The 25,995-nt window shown below is 45.6% G+C and overlaps 2 protein-coding genes across 3 annotated transcripts in view; one reads left to right on the top strand and one right to left on the bottom strand.

Annotated features, from left to right (window-relative positions):
* The window catches only part of JAK1 (Janus kinase 1), a 122,402-nt gene extending 110,255 nt beyond the window's left edge, over positions 1–12,147 (top strand). For both annotated transcript variants that reach the window (XM_046645229.1, XM_046645230.1), the window contains 10 exons: positions 130–265; positions 1,958–2,109; positions 4,447–4,597; positions 4,720–4,814; positions 5,913–6,105; positions 6,801–6,925; positions 7,284–7,456; positions 9,058–9,175; positions 9,764–9,874; positions 10,620–12,147. In XM_046645229.1, coding sequence (XP_046501185.1) covers positions 130–265; positions 1,958–2,109; positions 4,447–4,597; positions 4,720–4,814; positions 5,913–6,105; positions 6,801–6,925; positions 7,284–7,456; positions 9,058–9,175; positions 9,764–9,874; positions 10,620–10,715 — 1,350 coding nt within the window. In that variant the 3' untranslated portion in view covers positions 10,716–12,147. The remainder of the gene's footprint in view (positions 1–129; positions 266–1,957; positions 2,110–4,446; positions 4,598–4,719; positions 4,815–5,912; positions 6,106–6,800; positions 6,926–7,283; positions 7,457–9,057; positions 9,176–9,763; positions 9,875–10,619) is intronic.
* Positions 12,148–12,280: 133 nt separating this feature from the next.
* The window catches only part of RAVER2 (ribonucleoprotein, PTB binding 2), a 94,780-nt gene continuing 81,065 nt past the window's right edge, over positions 12,281–25,995 (bottom strand). The window contains exon 13 of the mRNA XM_046645827.1: positions 12,281–14,381. Within this exon, the coding sequence (XP_046501783.1) occupies positions 14,235–14,381 (147 nt within the window). The 3' untranslated portion in view covers positions 12,281–14,234. The remainder of the gene's footprint in view (positions 14,382–25,995) is intronic.

Here is a 25,995-nt window from a genome sequence, read left to right as displayed (position 1 = left end):
CCGGTTTGGCTGCAGCTGGGGAATGTGGAGAGAGGGTCTGCGGGGCCAGGGTTGGAGACGGAGCGTGGGAAGGGTGGAGGGCAGGCAGCCTGCCAGCACCCTTCCTGAGCTTGCCCTTTTACCCCGCAGGAGGATAAAGACTTGGTCCATGGAAACGTGTGCACTAAAAACCTCCTCCTGGCCCGCGAGGGCATCGACAGTGAGTGCGGCCCGTTCATCAAGCTCAGTGACCCCGGCATCCCCATCACTGTGCTGTCCAGGCAAGGTGAGTCTCCCTTCCCTCCACCTCCCTTCCCACCTTCCCCCTGCCCCCCTCTGCCCCCACCGAGGCAGCGCCACGCCAGAAAGCACACTTGTGCAAAAGCAGTCTGATGTTGATGTTCCTACTGTGCCCTGGGGGTCAGGGGACGTCTGGAGCGGAGGAGGCTTGGTCCTTGCCCTCGGGAGCTGCCTGCAGGAGGAGAAACACACCTCCCCTGAGGCACGTCTGTCTTTGTGATGAAGGAGCTGCCTTCAGGGTTCGGGGCTGGCCCAAAGGGAGGCTGCTGGGTGGGCGGAGTCAGAGAGGTGTCGGGGTTGGGCCTCCTGGGTCCTCTGCTGTAGGTAGTGAGCAGTCTGGGGAGGCGCTCAGCGATCGCTGTGGTCTCACATCATCTCTTTGAAGGAGGTTATGGTGAGTTGTGGGCCCCAAAGGAAAGGACAGAGCTGGGAGCTGAGACACTGCTGCAAGCACTGTGCAGGGTCTGCTCGTCACATCGCTCAGCCTTATGGGCTGCAGATAGAATACCAGCCTTCCTGGGGCCTGGTGCCATGGGCCTCTGATGGCCGGTCATCTGCAGCATTGAGCACAGTGCCTGGCACTGCTCAGTCATTCAGTCACAGAATGGACTAAGTTTGGAAGGGAACCAGGATAAAAAACAAGCCTTACAGATAAGACCCAAGTCATCCCCTCCTTGAAAGGGGACGGGAAGCATTTTTCAGTAGCTGTTTGACACTTACCATCTGGCCATCCTCCATCAGGCCCGAGGCATGTTCAGCCCTGAATCTGTCAGGGGTTGTGTCCTCAGCAAGGGTCTGAGACACAGACACAGCTCACTCTAGAACTAGCGGGGAAGCCTGAGGACCCCGTGAGGGATGCCAGTAAACTCAGTGAGCTTTCAGAGGAGAGACGTCATCCAGCTGGGGCCGAGGGGCGTCCAGGGAGGCCGGAGGGTTTCATTGGGCCTTGCAGGTCAGTGAGGTGGGCCTGCACCAAGGCAGCGGCAGGCACACAATCCCAGGGCACCACTGCACATGCCTGTGAGGGCTGGGAAGGCAGGGCAAGTGGGCCTGACCGTGAATGCCCAGCTTGAGGACGGCCGTCCTGCCTCTGTGTCCATCCGGAGTCAGGAGGCTACTTCACGAGGCCGCCGAGCTTGTTGAGGGCCCTTTCCACGGGCATGGAGGGGTTTCTGCTCAGTTCCGTGGCCTTGGTTAGAAGCCAGAACAGGGGCTACAGAGGCAGCCAGGTGCAAGAGATGTGTGGCTGCTCTACTTCAGTCTGCCTTCCCTGTTCCTCCCAAATGAAAGAAAACCCCCAGGGAGTGGCTGTAACATTGCAGGGTGATCGTGCGGGGTACGTGAGGGCAGCCTGTGCCCGCTGTGCACATGTGGTCTCCTCTCTCCCCTTCTCTTTCCTAAGCCTTTGTCCATGTGACCCCCGCCTCCCTCCACAGGGTGCTGGCGTCTGCCCTGGGGCTTTGCATTTCAGAGGCCAGAGCTTCAGAAGACTGGCTGCACACAGCCCTCCTGGGAGCTTGTGATAAGCAGACACGGGTGCTGGGCCTTTCAGGAGCTCCCGGGTTTGGAAAGCTCTGCTTGGGGTAGTTCATTACCTCGCCGTTCTTGCTGAACTCCGGGGATTTACTCTGCGGGTGATCCCAGAACCCAGTCTATAAACGTGTGCTGTCCTCTCCAGAGCGTTTAGAGCGAATCCCGTGGATTGCCCCGGAGTGTGTGGATGACTCCAAGAACCTGAGCGTGGCCGCTGACAAGTGGAGCTTTGGGACCACGCTCTGGGAGATCTGCTACAACGGCGAGATCCCCCTGAAGGACAAGACCCTGATCGAGGTGAGCGGTTGCCTTCCACGGGGGAGGCAGAGTGAGGGCTCCGCGGACGCTCGCGGGCGGCTCAGGAGTTACCAGGAAGCCTGGTGTCGTGGGAAGAGAGGGGCACGGGCTTGAATCTCCTCCTTACTGGCTGTGTGACCTCGCAAATGTAACGTGACTTCCCTGAGCCTCAGTCATCCTCTGTACGTGGGGATGGATAGTACCTGCTTTGCAGGGTTGTTGTGAAGATTAAGTGTATGATGCAGGTAGAGTTCTAGGCACACAATACATGCTCAGTAAGTCGCCAAAGTATCATTTATCTGAGATTTTAAGTGCCTGTTACTCGGCAAAATTAACACACAGCTATTTATTGAGTCCCGACTGTCTGTCAGGCATTGTCCTAAGGAGGGGCCGGTGCTGGGGGCTCACGACAAAACAGACACAGGCTTTGTCCTCCCTTGAGCGTAGGATGTGGTAGGAGAGCCAGGCTGGAATAGCAACGATAAGGACCCCGCAGACAGTGCCGTTGCCCTCGGAGCCCTGGCTCGCAGGGCGGGTGGTTACCCTGCTCTTCCTTCGGGCACTGAGACACTCACCTGGCCACCTCCGCCGAACTGCCCAACCCGGAGGCGGGAGCCGCTCTGCATCTCCCTGCAGGAGCGGAGACCAGCTCCTCAGGGGGAGTAGTAACGACCACAGGCAAGGACCACTGGTCCCGGCCCAGTGATTCGATTGTCGGAACGTGCCTCGTGTGTTTAGAGGCCCAGGCGCCACTTGCAGCCGGAGGGACTGATCAGAACCCAGGGAGGCGGCAGTGCCTTCGTATGCCTGGGTGTGGAGAGGCAGGATAGGTGGTAGGGTGGGAGAGGTCACTGGGGTCAGATTGTCAAGGGCCCGAGTTCCAGGCTGCGGCGTTTGCTGGGCGCTGATGTGGACATTGGTTGGGGCAGTGAGGAGAGGAGGGTGGCTTGGGGGGGTTCATCTGGACGCAGTGGTGGGACGGACGTGCTCTGGGCTCTGGTGTGAGCCTGAAACAGGGAACGGCAGCGAGAAGGCAGTGGAGGGCGCACGGAGGAGCGCTGAAGCGGCAGTGCCTTTACCCCAGCGGCCTGTGCCCTGTGAGACGGTCAGACGTGAGAAAGGGGAGTTGCACTGAAACCAGCAGGGCGACCTCAGATCTACAGATCTGCTGTTTGGGATTTTCAGCCTAGACTTTTGGGAGTCATTTTTACCTTCCTTGGAAATGAAACAGCATCCCCTTTGTTGTCAGTATTTATTGAGCACCTGCTGTGTACCAGGGCTGAGCAGCACACGGGACAGCATAAGGAGGGGCCTGCACCTTTGATCAGAGGGCTCCCTCTCCTCCCAAGTACCTTAGAGGGGTAGACGGCCTTCTGCCAGCTGCCCTGGGGCAGGGGCGGTGAGGGACACTCAGGGCCGGGGCAGCACTCAGCTCCCTGGTTCCAGTCCCTCTTCCTCCTCATCCTCCCGGGCCTGCCCCACCCCCACCCAGGACACACCGGGACCAGAAGAGAAACCAGGACTCTCGGCGCTCGGCCGAAGACTGGAAACTGGAGTGTGGTGATTGCACTTAATCTTTTAAAGTGGCACCAATTATTTGTTTTAGAATTTTGAAGTCATAAACGGTTGACAAAAGTTTGGAAAATATAGAGAACTATAAAGAAACGAGAAAATGGTAATCCCCACGTTGTGGTCACTCCTGACCAGCATTTCACACTTTGGCATACCATCTTCCTAGTCTGTATCTTCTTTAAGCAAAATTGGGACCATGCTAGATATAAGTATATATGCTGTGTTCTTTTCATTTAATATTGTACTTTCTTATGCATTGAAATAAGTCTTACAATTTTTAGAAATTTAGTGTGAGTTGTTTCGTTAAACTCTAATTTAACTAATTTTATATTTGCCATTTAGGTTGTTTTAAAATCCGTAATGTTCTGATTCTGCAGGGAGTATCTTTAAACATAAGTCTTTGTTTATATCTGATTTATTTCTGAGTCAGTCAATAATTGGAATTAATGAGTCAGAGAGTTTGGAGAATCTAAAGATTTTTACACATATTGCCAAATTGCATTCCAGAAAGGCTGCACTGGCTTTACTGGAATACGGCTTGTTTGGACTGGGGTGCACTGCTGCCCTCCTCGAATTCAGATTATTTTAGTATCACTGGCATCTCCCCAGGCTGGAAGAAGGCAACAGTAACACACATGTTTATGAAATCTTCCTCTGGGCAGAGCTGTTGGGAATTGACAGGTCAGAAGTACTCCCTCTGACCTGGGGCCAAAAGACTTCAGGGTGGTTCCTTCAGTTTTTCCCATGTGGTCCTCTTCTTTACAGAAAGAGAGGTTCTATGAAAGCCGGTGCAGGCCAGTGACACCATCTTGTAAGGAGCTGGCTGACCTGATGACCCGCTGCATGAACTATGACCCTAATCAGAGGCCCTTCTTCCGAGCCATCATGAGAGACATCAATAAGCTGGAGGAGCAGAGTAAGACGCTGTGTAACCGGGATCAGCCAGCGCCCTGGAGAGCCACTCGGGGGGCCAGGGATAACGAGGAGCCCGTGTGTGGCACTCACTTGTTCTTAACCGTCCCTTCTTTCTTCTGTTAGATCCAGACATTGTTTCAGAAAGAAAGCCAGCAGCTGAAGTGGATCCCACACATTTTGAAAAGCGGTTCTTAAAAAGGATCCGTGACTTGGGAGAGGCAAGTTACCCCCAGGTCCCCTGCTGACCCAGCACCTCTGCATGTAAAGCTGCTCTCTGCACTCTTGTTCCGGGTCCTGGCTCATAAGAGAAAGGATCTTACTGTGTTCTCTTCGGGCCATTTGTACTGCGGGAGAGTGTGTCTTTCTGCATCTGACCCTCGCACAGGAGCAGCGTGCATACACCTGCCTGCACATGTGGCTGTGTGCATGCAGGACGCCGGTTAGCTCCCTCCAGAAGCTCAGTTTCTCTCTAAGGGGCAGGAGAGAATGTAAGGCAGAGATCTAGGGGGATCGGTATAGATTTGGTGGGAGTAAAAGGACCCCGCCTCTGACTTGCCTGGGCGTGTGTTCCTGTGAGGCTGCTCAAATGAGGAATGGATGTCCTAGACAGAAGGCCAAAATAAAACGTCAGCTTTTCCTTTGGACTTCAAATGAGTTTCCTAACAGGTAATGTGACTAGAAAAGCTACTGGCATTTGTGTCCTTATGCAGATTTTCTGTAGTTCTGCTACGTGAACACCGATGGTGTCTGGCTTGAGCATCAGCCGTGCACCAGGCTGCGTGTGAGGCGTTTTACAGGCCCGGCATCCTTGGTTCCCCACCACATCCCGAGCGTACGACTAGCGAGGGCACTGAGCACCTCCACAGCCAGCTCGGAAGATGTGATGGGCCAACCTCACCATCAAACGGCCTAGCGGGGATCGAATCCCACATCTTCTAAAGACTCCTCACACAGTGTTCTTTGAAGCCACATCATGGTACCTGCCCTGTGGGCCCAGGGCTGTCAGCACTGCAGTTGCCCTCCATGATCAGAAACAGCCTTCCTTCCTTTTGGGTTACATTTTCGTAGAGACTGGGATTGATGAGTCGGTTCAGCAGTCTCCTGAAACTTTCCTTCTCGTGGCTCAGTATCAGAGCGTACAGCGGCTGTGTGAGCCGAGAGGAGGGGGCTGTGCTGAGGACAGAGAGGCCAGGGAGGCGCCTGCTGCCTGCAGCGTCAGGCCCTCGGGAGGAGCACGAGGAGCAAGCCTCAGCTTCTGTGCCCCTGCTGGCCCAGGCTGGGGCTCTCTGATCAAGCACATGCGTCTGTCCCTCCAGGGCCACTTTGGCAAGGTCGAGCTCTGCAGGTATGACCCTGAGGGCGACAATACTGGGGAGCAGGTGGCTGTCAAATCCCTGAAGCCTGAGAGTGGAGGTAACCACATAGCTGATCTGAAGAAAGAGATCGAGATCCTAAGGAACCTCTACCATGAAAACATTGTGAAGTACAAAGGCATCTGCACAGAGGACGGTATGTGTGCAGAGTGGGCTTGGTTTGAAGACTGTCGGGGCTCATCAGGCCAGTGCTGAGCAGGCAGTGCCCTCGCCTTTTCTGGGCCACCTGAATGCGCTGGCCGGCAGCCCCCACGCGCTCTGGGCTGCATGGTCATGTGGACTGTCAAATCCCTGAGCGGCTGCGGAGCTCCCAGGGAAGCCGCCCAGCCTGCCCTGCTCCCCAGCCGGGGATGCTTCCAGCATTGTCTCTCCAGGCTGTCCGCGTACCCGCACTGGGCACTGGACGGCTCCCACGCAGTATGTGCACTTCGGGCACTCAGGTCAGATGAACGTGATGGCCGCTCCTCCCCTGGCCCTGTTCTCACCCAGCACTAGCCGGATCTAGTTGTCTAAATCAAGGTGGCAAGTAATATGCACTGATAAGTGTATCATTTTTACAATCCAGTACAGTACTCACATATTGTACTTTAAAATTGGTAGTGAAATGCTAAGGCTCCTAATTTTTAAAAATCACCATTTGGCTGGTGCGTTAGTATCCCTGTTTGCCGCTGAGGACCCCCAGGTGTTGGTGCTTCAGAGGGTGAGGAACTTGCTGGGATGCCGCGGCGGTCCTGTGGTCAGGTCTGGTCCCCTCTCCGAGTCCTGTGCCCTTGCCTCCCACACGCCCTTCCGGGCAGCCTCTTACTGATGGGTGCTTTTTTCTCTAAACAGGAGGAAATGGTATTAAGCTCATCATGGAATTTCTGCCTTCCGGAAGCCTTAAGGAATATCTTCCAAAGAATAAAAACAAAATTAACCTCAAACAGCAGTTAAAATACGCCGTTCAGATTTGTAAGGTAAAAAAAAAAAAGGACGTTAAAGATTAAAAAGCAGGCACTCTGTCCAGGTGACGGGTGCGTACAGGCTGCACGCGGGAAGCTGCCAGTGATTGTGCTGAGTTGGTTTCGCTCTGCACGATCTGGATGAAAAGTCAGCCTTCACCAGGAAAGTGAATTGATTTGTTAATATGGCTGATTTAATGTGTATTTCTTTGAATCAGTTTGGTCTTACTATTCTTACATAAAAGTAAAGACCAAGGAAAAAAGCCAGTGATATGCGAATGAGGTGCCATTTGTACATTTTGTCAGGAAGTGACACGAGACGTGGTCCGCGCTCACCTTCGCCGTGTGCTCGGCGTCTGCTTCTCTCCCGCAGGGCATGGACTATCTGGGTTCTCAGCAGTACGTTCACCGCGACTTAGCAGCAAGAAATGTCCTCGTTGAGAGTGAGCACCAAGTGAAAATCGGAGACTTCGGTTTAACCAAAGCCATCGAGAGGGATAAAGAGTACTACACGGTCAAGGATGATCGGGACAGCCCTGTGTTCTGGTAAGTGAATCAGAGGTAGACGGCCTCAGTGCTTCCCAGCGTTCATACTGTTTTGAGAGCCTTTTCCAGCTATGTTAACATCTCTCATTCCTCCTGCATGAGTTAAGATTAGAAAGCACTTAGAACATTTGGAATTGATTGATTTTTGCCTTCAAGAAACACATTTTAGGCTGTTTCACTGAAAGCAACCCGCACGGAAATGCCTGAGCTTCTTGTGACACCATCTTCCAAGGAATGGAGAGATGCAACCAGCGCAGCATCTCCAGCTTCCCGGGAGAGGGCATTCATCTGGCACGGCCCTTAAAACTGTCAGCAGCGGGAGCAGTCACACCCAGGCAGAGGAAGCCTGGAGGGCGCGTGGGAGGAGGGGCAGGCAGGAAGTAGACACTGAACAGATGCAGGGAGATGCTGGACAGAGCAGAGCAAGATCCCTGGGAGACTTGGCCATCTTCTCCTGAGTCAGCAGAGCATCTGGTTAGAAGTCCGCACCCTCCTTTGACCCCTCTCAGCCTGGAGCACTGTCCAGGGGAGAAGCTGCGTAAGTCTCCGCTCCACCCCCCTAAAACTGTCAGCACCTCTGAGCTGCACCCTCCCTAGATGCGACGTAGGTCTCTCCCACCCGTGGAGCCTGAGCCCTCATTTACTCGTTAACCAAGTATGTATCAGGCCCTCCTTTGTGCCAGGTTCTAGACACGTGATGGCGAACAAACAGACTGAGTTTAGAGTTTAATGGCAGCCAATTTCGTGGTAACATAAGTGTAGAAAGGTTCAGGTTGGTTTTCTGGAAGTCCTGACTGTTAAGATAAAACCTTCAAAGATTCATGGGGGCTGGAAAGATGGTTAGTAGAAGGCATGTGTGCCTAACACGAGTGAGACGAGAGCAGTGGATTTCCGAGGCGCTGAAGGCAGCTCAGTGTGGCTGGATCATGGAGCAGGCGGTCTGGGGGCTGCCAAGGCAGAGCAATGGGAGCTGAGTTACGGACGTGGGACTCCATCCCAAGCCCGGAGGCCTTTGTGGGGTGTGAGGATGGGGCCTGTTGCTTTAGCAAGGTCACTGTGGAATGGTGAGAAGCAAGATTGGAGCAAGGGCGTCTGATTCAGCCAGAGCCGGTGATGATGTGCGCTAGGACAGTGGGCAGGATAGTGACAGTGGCGTTTGAGAGAAGTGAGCAGGCTTGAAAAGTATTTAGGAAACTGGATACAAGGACGCCCCAGTTTCTGGCTTGGGCAGTTGGGGATCATTCACCCACACAGCTGACATTGGAAGAGGACTGGGCAGTGAGGTCACTGCTGACTCGCGCTGAGCTCGCAGGCGATTAAAGCTGCGTCTGTTGTCATACGCCTCCTCCTCCCCGTGGGGAACACTCGCCCTGTGAAACGAAGAGTGCCAACTTGTCTCACTGTCATTTTGGAGCAAATACGTGCTACTGAGAGCCTGTAAAGGATGGTGTTCTGTATGTCACGTGTGCACCGCAGCAGCGTATGTGATCCGTAGAGAATACACACACATCATAGAACATTACATTTTTCTGAGCTGCTCTGTAGTGTTTGTTGGACTATCCTTCCCAGGAAATGAAATTTCACGCTCCTCTTTCTTTCAGGTATGCTCCAGAATGTTTGATTCAGTGTAAATTTTACATCGCCTCTGACGTCTGGTCTTTTGGAGTGACTCTGCACGAGCTGCTCACCTACTGCGACTCGGACTCCAGTCCCATGGCGGTGCGTCTCACTTGTCTTCATTTGAACCCATCACCCAGTTAAAATGTGTCGGTCCCCCTGCTTTGTAGGTTTCCTTCTGTTTAGTTCTTAAATGGAACCCAATCAGTATTATCATGCAAAGCAAAGATGTTACTTTTCCATTTAACTTGGCTTATCACCTGACAGTTATTTGTGGCTCTCTCAAGTCGTGGTTTCACAAAGAGTCCAAAGTTCTATAAGGTGACCCTGACTGTCAAGGATCTTGTCTATGTGAGGAGCCCAGGGACAGTTTCCTGAGAGGATGTGCGAGTTCAGTGAGGCATCTTGGGTAGGGGCTGGTCTGAGCCTCGTGCACTCCTAAATGGGATCGTTTCACTGCGACACGCTCCGTGACCAGGGGAGGGAGTGGCTGGTAGAGTCTGAGACATTGAGTAGTCTGATCATTGAGAGCAAATAAGGATTTTGGACTTTCATTTAAAGTTACTACGGAGAAAAGCCTTTTTATTGCTATTTTAATTTCTAGTTAATTCTAGAAATTTCACCTTAATCTATCTGGTGTTTATACATATGTGCAAAGTAAAACATTTTGTTTGGTTTTGTTTTACGTAGTTGTTCCTGAAAATGATAGGCCCCACTCATGGCCAGATGACAGTGACGAGGCTCGTGAACACACTGAAAGAGGGGAAGCGCCTGCCTTGTCCACCCCACTGTCCAGATGAGGTATTTACAGGCCACTTCACAGTAACAGAATAACACTTTTTATTATGTTTTCATGGCTTGGGTTATCCGGCCAGACACTAGGGGTGGGAGGAAGAGGAGAAAACTCCTTTTTAAAACAGTTTGCTGAAGCTGTATTTGAGATAAGATGTCTGAGAACTCACCTCAGGGCAGTTGATGGCCGTAGGTGATGGTCAAAGCAAGGATTCCTTCGAAAGTAGGCTCACCACAGTGAGCACCCAAAGGACACGTCTGGTGCCACCTCATTGTGACAGACACATATAATTGTATTTCTGTGTGTAAGTTTATCACATTCGTCAACAGCATTTGTGACATCTGTTCAGCTTTCTGTATCTAAAGAGAATGGAGCCTTTAAGTGTTGAGACTATTTAAGACTTACTGAAGAGCACGCGTCAGAGAGCGAAGCATCCAGCGGGGAAACTGAGTCTAAACCGAGCTGAAACTTTACCCCTGAACTGGCTGGCTCATGGCAATTAATGACCTGGATTTTGGGGAAGATCAGTTAACCCATGAGTTTCTCAAGTGTTAAAATATTATTTAGGAACTATAGTTGTGTCACACTTTCTGTATTTTAAATTACTCAAATACTCTTATTTCCCAGTCTTACTTAGTAAGGAAGGTCATTTACATTCCAAAATCATTTTCTGACTCTTGATGTTTCTGTAATTTAAAAGCTCCCAAATCTGACAACATTTTTACTATTGTTGGTTCTTCCTTCTTTTTCCAGGTTTATCAGCTTATGAGAAAATGCTGGGAGTTCCAGCCATCCAGTCGCACCACCTTTCAGAACCTTATTGAGGGCTTTGAAGCGCTTTTAAAATAAGCACGAGTAACGTCTGAATCCCACCGCGTGTCAAGTCCTCCTCCCCTGACAAATACCCAAACCATTTAAAACATTTTTTCTTTAATGGGAACGTTTGTATTCTGTCTAAAAGATACTCGGGTACGTATCCATGTACAGGCACACTGTGGTGCTCAATATGTGTAAGTACTTCCTCTTTAAATTTGGCACCAGTAACAGTGACAAATAATGACAACCCAGTATAGCAAGCACTCCTCCTTTGGGAAAGAATCTCTCTCCATTTCGTTTGGCTGGTTGACCATCACAGCTGTGTATCAGCATTTCAAAATGAGGAGCTGACCCAAGTATGGTCCCAAGGTGATTGCTGTCTCTCCGCTGCTAGTTGAGCTGAAACATTTTTCTGGCACGTAAGGATTGACGGACTTAGCCAGTACTCTAACAGGCCCTCAAATTTCAGTATCTATACAGCGACAGACCCAGCATTCTTGAAATATTAGATACAGTTAGTGTAGTAGTGTTTCTCTACAAAGATGAGTGTGTTCCTGTCACCAGTAGGGCTTAAACTGTGAGTTCTTTCTCCAGTGGCTTAGCTCCTGCCCCCTCGGGTGACCAGTGGCTTAGCTCCTGCCCCCTCGGGTGACCAGTGGCTTAGCTCCTGCCCCCTCGGGTGACCAGTGGCTTAGCTCCTGCCCCCTTGGGTGACCAGTGGCTTAGCTCCTGCCCCCTTGGGTGACCAGTGGTACCCATTTTTGAGAAAACTGGTCATACCCAGGGTGACAGCTGTGGAGCAGATACTTTGCTGCATGATGTTAATTCTTGAGAACTCAGCCTATGCCCTTGCTTTCCTAAACAGTATACCTTGAATCAGAAGTGATTCCAAGAACCTGGATGCTATCATACATGCTTTTAAGAACTGTCAGTGTATAGCCTTTGATAACTCTATACCACTTGGGGCAAGCTGTTCCAGCATTGGTTTTGGATGCTGTATGCAACCAAATCAGAATACATACCACATCCATTGCACTGTTCTTTCTTAGTTTCAGTACTTACCATCCATCTACAAGATTTTGACCATCACCCGATCGCACAAAACTTGAAAGAAAAAAGACCCAGCTTAGAGGCAACATGGAGTTCAGGATCCACTAGACAGTTTTCACTCTGCTTGGAGGTAGCTGGGTAATCAAAAATAGCTAATCTCTGATTCAATGTGAACCATAAGATCTTTAAGACCAAGAGTCTGAAAAACTTTGTTAATGCTGTCTAGCATTTGTTTGTTGATGTCATTACTTTGAGCCTGAAAAAGTTCTGGATTGATTCAGTGGCAACAATAAACTCGCCATTTAAATTTGTTCAATAACCCTCCATCACCAAGGTATCTGTCTGTGTCGAACCTGTGGCCACTCTATATGCACTTTGTTTACTCTTTATACAAATAAATATGCTAGAGACTTCACATGCATATGCCTTTTAATATTAAGATTTCATTTTCAAAGCATTTCAAACAATTCATTTACATAGAAAAATAACAGTATGGACTTTTGGGGGGTGTCGGTAGTGGTCCTGTTTGATTTGTATGTATCTGTTACGTCCAATGGTAAGGGGCACAGGCCAGTATGGACGGCAGAGCCACGTGTCCTGTGGTCCAAAGTACCTTTTCGTTCTTTCAGCCTCTTCCTGCTTTCATGCGGCAGCTCTGATTTAAAAGTCACCAGCTTCCCTTTCTTCTGTTTGTACTGTCACGGAGGTGTGACTAAGCACTGAAGAGGCTCAATGCAACAGGAGAGTGGGAAGGGGGAGTAGAGAGCAGGGCGGATCCATTATGCATCTGCTGGGTCACAGCCGATCCCGGTCAGTTAACTTATTTAGTACACTCCTTAGAAATTATCTTAGTTCAACTGCCTAGCTGTCATCTTCCAACAGAAGTTAACATATGCAATAAATTAGACCAAGTAAAATTCTTTCTTTACAAATCATATGAGTACCAATTTTAAACTTCCTAATTAAAACAGGATAGATAGATACCCTATGTCATAGGCAAAAATAATAAGTCCCTAAGTTACAAGTTATTTAATGATCTGATTTCAAAAAGACTAGGATCATCGGGACCCCTAAATTCCATATCATCAATTACAGTCTCATAACAAGGAACAAGCTTAGAAATTTCTAGGTGGCACAGGGTGTCTCATGCATTTAATACCAAGGTCTTGAGGAGACGGTGATCTCAGAAGTTATCTGCAATAAACACAATTCTTTCAGAAGTAAGTTGGGTTAAATGGCTGATCGTTTTTCAGCCTAATTCACTACAAAAGAATAAGAGACAAAGCAGAGAGTGAGGTATCGCTTATTAGCTCAAAACACTTATAAATACCGTTCCTCCAGAAGACCCGCTCAGCAGGCTGGTGCTGACCGCGTCACTGCACTGTGCAGTGGGGCTGGATGCTCACGGCAGGCCCGCTTCTAGTCCTTAGGATGCACTAGAGGAGGAGACACACAAGCCCATGTTCCTTGCCTTAGAAGTCTGCTGCAAAAGTTAAAGGTCCTTCTTTAGGTGAAGTAAAACGATTAGGGAATTAGTGCTATTAGATGAGCGTTGGCAAACTTTCTCTATAAAAGGCTAGATGGTAAATATTTCAGGCTTTGCCATCTGTCACAGCTACTCATCTCTGCTATTGTAGCACGAAATAGCCCTAGACGGTATGTAAATGAATGAGCATGGTGGTGTTCCAATAAAACTTTATGTACGGACACTGAAATCTGAATTTCATATAATTTTTAAATCATAAATTTTCTTTTTTCCTCCAACCATTTAAAAATGTAAACATCACAGTACAGAAACAGTACAGAAACAGGTGGAGGATTGAATTTGACCCCAGGGTGTAGTTTGCCAATCCCTTAATTAGATCACCAAAGCTGCTTTTCTTAAAATACCTTGTGTTTTTCACAAAAGGTATAAATGGTAAATGTATTAAAAGTAAAGCATCTGTCGTGGCGTCTGCCTGGGCCCTCGCGATCACTCCGTGTTTGAGTTTTATGTTGCGTGGCTGGGGTGGCGGTCACAATGCAGTCTGCATGTAGGACATCCAGCACTCTCACAGTTCTAGGAAAAGGTCTGAAAATCTGTAAATGAGATTACTTCTAGGGAAAGTAAGTCGAAATGCACGTTGGCTTTTAAGAAACTCATTCTACTAAGGCTCAGGAAACAAGACTGTTTCCCGTTTATTGCTTCAAACTTTTATATATGGTGTCAAAATTATTCCCAGTCCTAAAACAAGAAATATTATTAATTTCTCCAATGGACCGTAGGTTAATATCACATTGATTAAGATGCATCTAATTCTAGTGGAAAACGTCCTCACTTGATATTTCTTCTTATTGCTACTCATTTCTTATTTGGCAATTCTGCCTGCTGCACAACAGTTCCTTCTGGGAAATTAGAAACCCGTATTTAAAGGATATGGCTAGTCTGAATGTCGTTAAGGCAGCGAAGACCAGCAGAGATTCTGCAGAGAACCTTCCGAGGTTGTAAGGAGAGAACGTAACTCAGTACACTCGCTTCTTTTTTAAGTAGGTTTCCATGTAATACACTCCTGTGCCCTGAGAATGCTGGTCAACAAACCCCACTGCGCCACCTTCTGGGGAAGAGATGAGATACGATGAGCCTCGCTTTTCATTTCTCAAAGATGACACCTGGGAGAAAAAGAAATCACAACTAATACTACAATCGAAATTAAAACTGGTTTATTCGTTAAACATGTTTACAAGAAAAGGTGTTCTGTAAAAACAGAATAGCAAGATAAATAACCAAGTCATCCAAAAATTACACAAATTCCTTTGTTAAAACAAATTAGTTTTTTTTTAAAATTTCTATATCAGAATCACTTGTGGAACTTTTACAAAATACAAACCAGCTTCGAGTATTCTCTCTCCCCCGATGTGTTGGGGAAAGTAAAAAAAAAAAAAAAAAAGATTCTAGTTGCTTCTGCTGTTTGCAAATAGTTAACCCCCACTGAATCAGAATATCAGTACCGGATGTCAGTGTTCCTCTGAGGAAGGAGAGTGACAAAGAAACTGAGCTGCGTATCAAATGAGATGTCAGATCTGTCTAGTAAAAGTAGCAAGAAAGTAATAGGTATAAAAATTGACAAATGATGTCACTGAAAATAATAATACATTCTAGAGACTAATGTGAACTCAAACTTTAATCTACAGGATAATCACCTGGAAACCATGTTAAAATACAGATTTTCAGGTACTTTTCCAGAGATTCTGATCTGGAAGTATTTATTAGAATGGCCAAAATGGTCCTCATAAGTAGTCACAGTAATCAATACAGTGCATCAGAATGTGTAGCACAACCCCATGATTTCCTAATCCCTTAGTTTTAGCTTTTACAAATATGATATGTGCCAAGCTTGCTGAAGCAAAATTATATAACTTAATACACAAGACTGTAGAAATGACTCCTAAGGAAAGCTTCCAGCAATGCAGAAGAGCCTTCTCACATTACAATTAAAATTACAATTGATTTTGAACCAACAGTGGTCACAGTTTTAAAAATGGGGGTCAGGGCCAGGCCTGTGGCTTAGCGGATAAGTTTAGCATACTTTGCTTTGGCAGCCTGGGTTTGTGGGTTCAGTCCCTGGGTGTAGACCTACACCACTCATCAGCCATGCTGTGGTGGTGACCCACATACAAAGTAGAGGAAGACTGGCACAGACGTTAGCTCAGGGTGCATCTTTCTCAAGCAAGTAAAGAGGAAGATTGGCAACAGATGCTAGCTGAGGGTGAATCTTCCTCAGCAAAAAATAAATAAAAATGCTGATCAACTTCAGAGGGAAAGATGAGTCTGTCACAACTCCTGGTGGATAAAGTAGCTCTCAATCATCCATGTTAAGAGGGATTAAGGAGGAGTCAACCAAGATGGCGACCTGGGAGGCTCCTGAGCTCCCCTCCTCCCATGAGCGCACCAAATGTACAGCTACATATGGAGCAATTCCCCCTGGAAGAGATCTGGAAACTAGCTGAGTGACTCCAACACATTGGACAAATGAGAAAATACCCACGTCAAGACAGATAGGAAAGGCTGAGACACGCTTGCCATAAACTCAACCCCTGGCACAGCACCATTAAATCGTGATGGAACGGCCAACTTCTAGCTTCTCCCTGAAGAGTGAAGGGTGTAGACTCCACATCTAGTACCCCAACTTCTAGGACTCCCACTGGAGGGACAGGCTCCCCCAACACCTAGCTCTGAAAGCCAGTGTGGCTTGCATCCATGAAGCCCACAAGACTAGCACGCAAACAAGCCCCCTTTTTTTTTTTGCAGGGAAAGATTCACCCTGACCTAACATCTGTTGCCAATCTTCCTCTTTTTTTTGTTTTTTGTCCTCCCCAAAGCCCCTGTGTGTGGTTGTATATCCTGGCTGTAAGTCATTCAAGTTCTTCAGTGTGAGCCATTACCACAGCATAACAGCTGACAGACCAGTGGTGTAGTTCCACGACTGAGAAGAAAACCCAGGCAGCTGAAGTGGTGAGCACTGAACTTTAACCACTAGACCATCAGGGCTGCTCCAAACAAGCTATTCTTTTTTAATTTTTTTCCAGTGAGCAAGATTGGCCCTGAGCAAACATCTGTTGCCACTCTTCCTCTTTTTGCTTGAGGAAGACTGAGCTAACATCTGTGCCAATCGTCCTCTATTTTGTTTGTGGGACACCGCCACAGCATGGCTTGATGAGTCACCATGTAGGTCCATGACCGGGATCTGAACGCACAGACCCCCGGGCCACCAAAGCAGAGCGCATGAACTTAACCACTACACCACTGGGCCAGCCCCCAAACAAGGTATTGTTTTGGGTGCATGAGCGCTCACTGCAGCTATCTTCTCGGGAACAGGCAAGTTCCCTCACCCTCAGTCCTTCTCTGAAAGAGGTTGTCTGCATGCTTTAAAAGCTGCTGCCTGAGGGCCAGGCTTCTAATCTAGCGGGCCCCAGGGGCTGGCTGTGATCTCCCCCAGAAACCTGGGAAGCTGGAGGACCTCCCACCTTCTTCCAACCCACTCCAAGTCACTAGTATCTCCCTAGAAGCAGCTTGTACACACGCTTGTGCCCCAGCTTCTGTGGCTGCCACTCAAGAGATGGCCACCTGCTTGCTTGATTCTGATACAATGGGGCTTGCATTCATGAGTCCCACAGGACTGTAGCCAACAAGAATTTCTTAATGGGTGCAGGGGCACCCTCCCTCCCCCTGCCTGCCTTGGCTACACACCCAGGCCCAGCCCAATGGAACAGGCAGAAATGCCCATCTCTGTTTCTCCCTGGAAGGAGTTGAAGTGCACACTTGCCCAGCTCTGCCTGAGGGTCCAGGTTCTCAGCAGCCTGCGTCTGGATGCTGACTGCTGTTCTCCCCTTTGGAAAACTGATGGGTCTTAGCACAGCCTCAACTGCTGGGAGCCACTAAAAACAAAGGAGGAGGCTTGGACAATCACAGAAGTTTGAGAGGCAGCTAGGTGCTCAAGCAGAGCTGATCGACAAGGTTCATCTCCTACATGAGTCCATTCTGTGAAGACAGGGAAAAGTGACTATTTTATCTAACATGCAGAAACCAATACAGAGTCATGGAAAAAGAAGAAATAGAGGATTACATTCCAGGGGGAAAAAAAGGATAAATATACAGAAGTAGATCTTAGGGAAACAGAGATAAGTGATTCACCTGATAGAGATAATGGTCGAAAAGATGCTCATGGAGGTCAGGTAAGTAATCCATGAGCAAAGTAAGAATTTCCACAGAGACAGAAAATATTTTTAAAGTATCAAACAGAAATCACAGAGCTGAAGAATACAATCACTGAACTCAGTTTCACTGGAAGGGTTCAAGAGCAGATCAGATCAATCAGAAGAAAGGATCAGTGAACTCAAAGACAGGTCAGTGGAATTCATCCAATCACAGTTGTAAAAAGAGTGAAGATAGCTTACGGGACTTAGGAGACACCATCCAAAGGACAAATATACACATTATAGGGATCTCAGAAGGAAGGGGGTAGGGGACAGAAAGCTTATTCAAATAAATAGCTGAAAACTTCCCTAATCTGGAGACATCCAAATCCACAAAGCCTAGAGACAACCAAACAAGATGAATCCAGAGACACATTGAGACACATTATAATTAAATTGTCAAATATTAAAGACAAGGAGAGAATCTTGCAAGCAGCAAGAGAAAAGCAACAGATTTTTCAGCAGAAACCTTGAAGGCCAGAAAAGAAAAGGATGATATATTTAAAGTGCTGAAAGAAAAAAAACTGCCGACCAAAAATACTCTACCCAGCAAAGTTCTCCTTCAGAATGGAAGGAAGAACAAGAGTTTTCCAAACAAGCAAAATCTGAAGAGTTCATCGCCACTAGACTAGCCTTACATGAAATGTTCAAGGGAGCTCTTCAAGCTGAAATGAAAGGATGTTAATTAGTAGTAGGAAAACATGAAAGTATAAAACATTGGTAAAGGTAAATATATATTTAAATCGAGAATAATGGCAGTGGGTAAACCACTTATAAATGTAGTAATGAAAGTTCAAACACAAAAGTAATAGAAATAACTATACAATCACTTGCTCATGGATACACAATGTAAAAAGTTGCAAATTGTGACATCAAAAATATAAAATGGGTTGGGAGAGCTTTTGTATGCATTTCAAATTTAGTTATCATCAGCTTAAAACAGACTGCTAAAAATATAAGTTGTTTTATGTAAGCCCCACAGTAACCGCAAAGCAAAAGCCTATGGTGGATATATAAAAGAGAAAGGAGTCACAGCCTAGCACTATAGAAAATCATCCACCCACAAAGAGAAGAAGAAAGGAACAGAGGATTTATAAAACAACTAGAAATTAACAAAATGGCAATATTAAGTCCATACCTATCAATAATTACTTGAAATGTAAATGGACTAAATTCTCCACTCAAAAGACCCAGAGTGGCTGAATGGATAAAAATCAAAACCCAACTATATGCTGGGTATAAGAAACCTCAGCTTAAAGGACATATGTCAGCTGAAAGTGAAGGAATGGAAAAAGATATTTCATGCAAATAGAAACCAAAAGAAAGCAAGGGTAGCCATACTTACATGAGACAAAATAAATTTAAGCCAAAGAATGTAACAAGAAATAAGGTCATTATATATGAGAGGTCAACTAATCAAGGGGATATTACAATTGTAAATATTTATGCTACAACATAGGAGCCTAAGTAGATAAAGCAAATATTAACAGTTCTGAAGGGAGAAAGAGACAGCAATACAATAATAGCAGGAGACTTCAATACTCCACTTCCAACAATAAGATCATTCAGGCAGAAAGTCAGTAAGAAAACATTGAACATAAACAATATGTTAGACCAGAAAGACCTAAGAGTCATATACAGAACATTCTATTGAACAGCAACAGAATACACCTTCTTCTCAAGTGCACATGGAACATTCTCCAGGATAGATCATATGTTAGGCCACAAAAAAAGTCTTAATAAGTTTAAGAATGAAACCATATCAAACATCTTTTCTGGCTGCGTGGTATGGAACTAGAAATTAATCAGAAGAAGAAAACTGGGAAGTTCACAAAAATGTGGAAATTAAACAACATGATCAATGGGTCAAAGAAGAATTCAAAAGAAATCAAAAATTATCTTGAGACAAGTGAAAATAGAAACACAACATACCAAAACTTATGAGATGCAGCAAAAGCAGTTCTAAGAGGGAAGTTTATACTGATAAATGCCTGCATGAAGAAAAAAGAAGAACCTCAAATAAACAACCTAACTTTATACCTGGAGGACCTAGAAAAAGAACAAATTGAGTCCAAAGGTAGCAGAAGGAAGGAAATACAGTAGCCCCCCTTATCCCTGAGGGATACACCCCAAAACCTGCAGTGGATGCCTGAAACCTCAGTAGTACCAAACCCTATATACACATTTTTTTCTATACATTCATATTTGAGGCATGAGAGCAAAACTAGCATGAATTTCTTTTTCCTTCTTCACAATTTCAGATAGAAGTTCTGTTCTTACTGTTCTTAGCAACTTCAGCAACCTAAACTTTCACCCTCTCATTTAAAGGAAGTATTTTTTTTAATGGCTTCTCTTTGGCATACCTAAATTTCAGCATCACTACTCTTGTGCTATGGGGCCATCATTAAGTAAAGTAAGGGTTACTTGAACACAAGCACTGCAATTCTGCAACAGTCGATCTGCTACCGAGATGGCTACTAAGTGACTAATCAGCGGGTGGCATATACAGCATGGATATGCTGGAAAAAAGGATGATTCATGTCCCAAATGGGACAGTGCGAGATTTCATCACGCTACTCAGAATGGCATGCAATTTAAGAGTTGTAAATTGTTTATTTCTGGAATTTTCCATTTAACATTTTGAACTGTAGTTGACCACAGGAAACTGCAATCAAGGAAAGTGAAACTGCAGATAAAGGGAGACTACTGAAACTAAGACCAAAGCAGAAATAAATGAAATAGAGACTAAAAAGACAATAGAAAAGATCAATAAGACTAAGCACTGGTTTCTGGAAAACACAAACTAGACAAACCATAAATTAGACTTCCAAAAAAAGGGGGGACAGAAAGTTATAAATGAAAGAGGAGACGTTACAACTGATACCACAGAAATACAAAAGATCATAGACACCACTGTGAACAGTTACATGCCAACCAATTACACAACCTAGAAGAAATGGATAAATTCCTAGAAACAACCAACCTACCAAGATGAATCATGAAGAAATAGAAAATCTGAACAAATTACTAGTAAGAAGATTGAAGCAGTAATCAAAAACTTCCTAACAAAGACAAATCCAAGACCAGATGGCTTCACTGGTGAATTCTACCAAACATTCAAAGAGTTGATACCAATCCTTCTCAAACTCTTCCAAAAATTGAAGAGGAGGGAATGCTTCCGAACTCATTTTATGAGGCCAGCATTATTACTCCAATACCAAAATCAGACAAAGACACCACAAGGAAATAAAACTACAGGCCAATATCCCTGACAAACAAAGGCAAAAATCCTCAACAAAACACTAGCAACCCAAATTCAACAATACATTACAAAGATCAGACACCATGATCAAGTGAGATTCCAAGCTGCTAGGGTAATTCAACATCTACAAATCAGTCAACGTGATATGCCACGTCAACAAAATAAAAGATAAAACTCATGATTATCTCAATAGATGCAGAAAAAGGATCTGACAAAATTCAACATCAATTTATGATTAAAAAATATCTCAACAAGTGGGTAAAGAGGGAATGGCCCTGAATGTAATAAAGGCCATATATAACAAGCCCACAGCTAATATCATACTTAACGGTGAAGAGCCAAAAGCTTTTCTACAAATATCAGGAGTAAGATAAAGATGCCTGCCCTCATCACTTTTATCCAACATATTATTAGAGGTCTTAGCCAGAGCAATAAGGTAAGAAAAAGAAATAAAAGGCATCCAAATCAGAAAAGAAGAAGTAAAACTGTCACTAGTTGCAGATGACAGATTTTATATAGAAATTTTGATGATGGATTTTATATAGAAAACCCTAAAGACTCCACCAAAACCTGTTAGAACTAATAAACAAGTTCAATAAAGTTGCAGGATACAAAATCATATACAGAAATCTGTAGCGTTTCTCTACACTAACAATAAACTATCAGAAAGAGAAATTAAGAAAACAATCCCATTTAGAATTGCATCAAAAAGGATAAAATACCTAGGAAAAAATTTAACCAAGGAGTAAAAGACCTGTACACTGAAAACTAAAAGACACTGATGAAAGAAAGTGAAGATGACACAGATAAATGGAAAGATATTCCATGCTCATAGACTGGAAGAATTGTTAAAATGTCCATACTACCCAAAGCAATCTAGAGATTCAATACAATCCCTATCAAAATCCAATGGCATGTTTTACAGAAATAAGACAATCCTAAAATTTGTATGGAACCACAAAAGACCCTCAATAGCCAAAGTAATCTTGAAAAAGAAGAACAAACCTGGAGGCATCATGCTTCCTGATTTCAAACTGCATTATAAAGCTATAGTAATCAAAACAATACAGTATTGGCATAAAACAAGACACACAGATTAGAGTGCCCAGATATAAACCCATGCATATATGGCCAATTAATTTATGACAAAAGAGTCAAGAATATACAATGGGAAAAAGTCTTCAAGAAATGGTTTTGGGAAAACTGGAGAGCCAGATGCAAAAGACAAAACTGGACCATTATCTTACACCATACACAAAAATCAACTCAAATTGGATTAAAGACTTGAATGTAAACCCTAAAACCATAAAACTCCTGGAAGAAAACATAAGCAGTAAGCACCGTGATATCAGTCTTGGTGATGATTTTTTGGATTTAATACCAAAAGCAAAGGCAACCAAAGCAAAAATAAATAAATGGGATTACATCAAATGAGAAAGCTTCTGCACAGCAAAGGAAACCATCAACAAAATGAAAAGGCAACCTACGGAATGGGAGAAAATATTTGCAAGTCATATATCTGATAAGGGATTAATATATATAAATATGAAATATATAAAGAACTCAATAGCAGAAAAACAAACAATTTGGTTTAAAAACTAGGCAGAGGATCTGAATACACATTTTTCCAAAGAAGATATACATTTTTAGGTACATGAAAAGGTGCTAATTATCAGGGAAATGCAAATCAAAACCACAGAGAGCTATCATCTCACACCCATCAGAACGGCTATAATCACCAAAACAAAAAATAACGAGTGTTGGCGAGGACGGGGAGAAAAGGGAACCCTCGTGCACTGTTGGTGGGAATGTAAACTGGTGCAGCCACTACGGAAAACAGTATGAAGGTTCCTCAAAAAATTAAAAATAGAACTGCCATGTGATCCAGCCACCTCACCTCTGGGTATTTATCCAAAGGAAACGAACACACTAGCTTGAAAATATATCTGTACCCTCCTGTTCACTGCAGCGTTATTTACAACAGTCAGGATATGGAAGCAAACTAAGTGTCCACTGATGGATGGACGGATAAAGAAAATGTGGTAAATATATACAATGGAATGTTATTCGGCCATAAAAAAGAAGGAAATTCTGCCACTTGGGACAAGCTGGATGGACCCTGAGGGCATTATGCTGAGTGAAATCAGTCCGACAGAGAAAGACAAATACCGTATGATCTCACTCATGTGTGTAATCTAAAAAAAAAAAATTAAAAAACTGAGCTCATAGATACAGTGAACAGACTGATGGTTGCCAGAGGCGGGGGTTGGGGGAGGGTGGTGAAACGGGTGAAGAGGGTCAAAACAAACTTCCAGTTACAGAATAAGTCATGAGGCTGTAATGCACAGCACGGGGACTACAGTTAATACTACTCTATTGTCTATTTGAAAGTTGATAGAGTAAATCTCAAAGTTATCATTGTAGGAAAAAAAATTGTTAACTGTGTGGTGATGGAATGTTAACTACACTTATTGTGGCCATTCTGCAATATATACAAACAGTGAGTCACGTCGTACATCTGAAACTAATAGAATGTTATATGTCAACCATACCTCAGTAAGAAAGGAAGATTCCACCCCAGAGAAGGGCTGCCTGCTCAGCTCTCAGCCGCAGCCTCCCCCACAGACCTCTGCTCCCCATGAAGCCTCCTCGTCGTTCTCCTCAGCTGCCTTCTCCATTTGCGTCTCTTTGTTGGTCTGCTGACCTTACTTGTGTGTTGGACCACAGCCACTAACACCGTCAAAGCCTTAAAGACTCTTTCTTATTACCTGATCAGTTAGCTTAATTTTGAAAAGCTACTTCTTTTATAACCCAATTCATTTTTCAAAGATAAGGGGAGAGAAACAATAACGACCTCCCTCTGGGATCTGGAAATCTCACTTCCAACTTCCTGCCCTGGTTCTTCCTGCTACGCAGAATCCATGCTTCATGTCTTACTATAAAGCAAAGCAACAGCCTGACTTCTCCTCCCTTTCTGTACTGTCTTCATCCTTAGAAGCCAGGTGGGAGATTTATGAGATGCTCTCATTCACAGGACTGCCCAATGGTACTTCACCATTCACAGCACAAACCAACCGAGATGTATGAGGTCAGCAAAAAGCTTCACCAAGCAGCGCAGGAACTATTCGTAAGAAGAGGAAATGAACATGGATGTCATGATAGCCCATATGACACTGGGGAAGGATAATTCTTCTGAGGCCCTCTGTCAAAGATATCGCACTTTTAGTGCAAACACTGTTGGGTTAAATGGGAAATGATGATAGTTGACGTAAGATTTCTGAAACAAAGCTCAGTGTGCTGGGAGAAATAAGTCTGTATCAAAGAAACATCAAAAAAGGGAAAATAGGGCTGGCCCGGTGGTGCAGTGGTCAAGTTCGTGTACTGCACGTCAGCGGCACAAGGTTCGCAGGTTCAGATCCCAGGAGTGGACCTACACACTGCTCATCAAGTCACGCTGTGGTGGCGTCCCACACACAAAATAGAAGAAGATTGGCACAGATGTTAGCTCAGGGACCATCTTCCTCAAGCAAAAAGAGGAAGGTGGGCAACAGATGTTAGCTCAGGGCCAATCTTCCTCACCAAAAAAAGGGAGAGAGAGAGAGAGAATAAAACCACAAAAGAAGGAAAGAGTATAAAGCAAGCAAATACTTTTATTATTTGTAGGATACAGATATCCACTCGTTCATAGAGTAACTACTGAGGTCACTGGGCTGTGTGCTATGGGGTTATCCAGATGAATGAAACTTGAACTGTGCCATCCTTGACCTCACATCCTAGAAGGGGGAAGTTAGAAAAGCACAAAACAGAATTCTAGAAGGAGAGGATGACCCCCCCAAAAGAGAAGTAAACATGAAGGGCTGGGGCTTTTGCAGAGAAGGCAGAACGGGAGAGGAGGGTTTGAGATGGCGTCTGAGGAGAGATTTGGAGGCGAGGCCAGACACGCACACGAGGAGACTGGGAACGACCTTCTAGAAGAAAGGAAGCGCCTGAGCACAGGCAGGAAAGCAGGGGCCCCCTGGCCACAGGGCTGGTCCCTGGCAGAGAGGAGCAGCAGGAGGCTGCAAAGGCATGTGGCCCCAGGCACGGAGGGTCTGAAGGCCAGGCTAAGGGTTATGCACGGGGAAGGATCTCTGTGGTCCTGGACTTTGGAAAGATGACGAGCAGCTCCATGAGAAATGCGGCAGTGGGGCGACAGGGACTAGCAGGTCTCGCCAGGACGCCACTGAACTGTCCATGCTGTTCCATACAGGCAAGCGGGCAAACGCATACAGATTACCCGCGACTGAAAGCTTTACCTGGAATCTACCGGCGAGAAGGAACAAAGTGGAATACTCTGAAAATCTGCAAAAACGCTTTTGACAGGCATTTATGCTTCGGAGAGACTGGAGGAAGGAAAGACTCGGAGAGAAGCTGTAATGTTCTGACTTGCACGTCTGATATTCAGGTGGAAGTCAGGTCAACCAAAGAGCCAAGCCACAGAACACCTGGAGAGCTCTCAACTGATAAACGTAATCACGACGGCACCCTACAGTGGGTCACGACGCCAGCCCTGCGCAGAGGCAGAGGAGGAATTCTGACCTCCACGGACTCGAGGAGAAGGAGCAGCTCAGATAAGTGACGTGACTTGGCTAAAATCACAAGGCTATTCAATGTTAGAGCTGTGAATCCAAACCAGTTTTTCTCAGTTCAGTGTTCTTTTCATTATTCTAACCTGCCTTATTTTTAAAAATCCAATCTTTGTTACACATTTACTATGAAATCCATCTGTAACTATGCAGTTGCTATTTTTGGATTTAAAAAAAGAAATCAGAGGCCGACCCCGTGGCCAAGTGGTTAAGTTCATGCACTCCACTTCAGCGGCCCAGGTTCACCAGTTCGGATCCCGGGCGTGGGCCCAGCACCACTTAAGCCATGCTGTGGCGGCATCCCACACAGAAGAACCAGAAGGAGTCACAACCAGGATATGCAACTGTGCACTGGGGCTTTGGGGAGAAAAAAAAAGAGGAAGATTGGCAACAGATGTTAGCTCAGGGCCAATCTTCCTCACAAGGAAGGAAGGAAGGAAGGAAGGAAGGAAGGAAGGAAGGAAGGAAGGAAAGAAATCATATTTTCTTCCTTCAATCAAAGCAAATCTTTTTATTTTCAGGTAAATGTAAACTTTCTCTTATTTCCATGTAAATATAGAAAAAGAATGTCACAATTTCATTTTTTGACTGCCAAAATTTAATACTTTACCATGTCTCTTAAGCTTAATTTTTAAGCTCATGC

This window comes from Equus quagga, chromosome 18 (genome assembly GCF_021613505.1).
Source record: "Equus quagga isolate Etosha38 chromosome 18, UCLA_HA_Equagga_1.0, whole genome shotgun sequence".
Lineage (NCBI taxonomy): Eukaryota > Metazoa > Chordata > Mammalia > Perissodactyla > Equidae > Equus > Equus quagga.
This window is presented reverse-complemented; position numbering and strand designations above follow the sequence as displayed.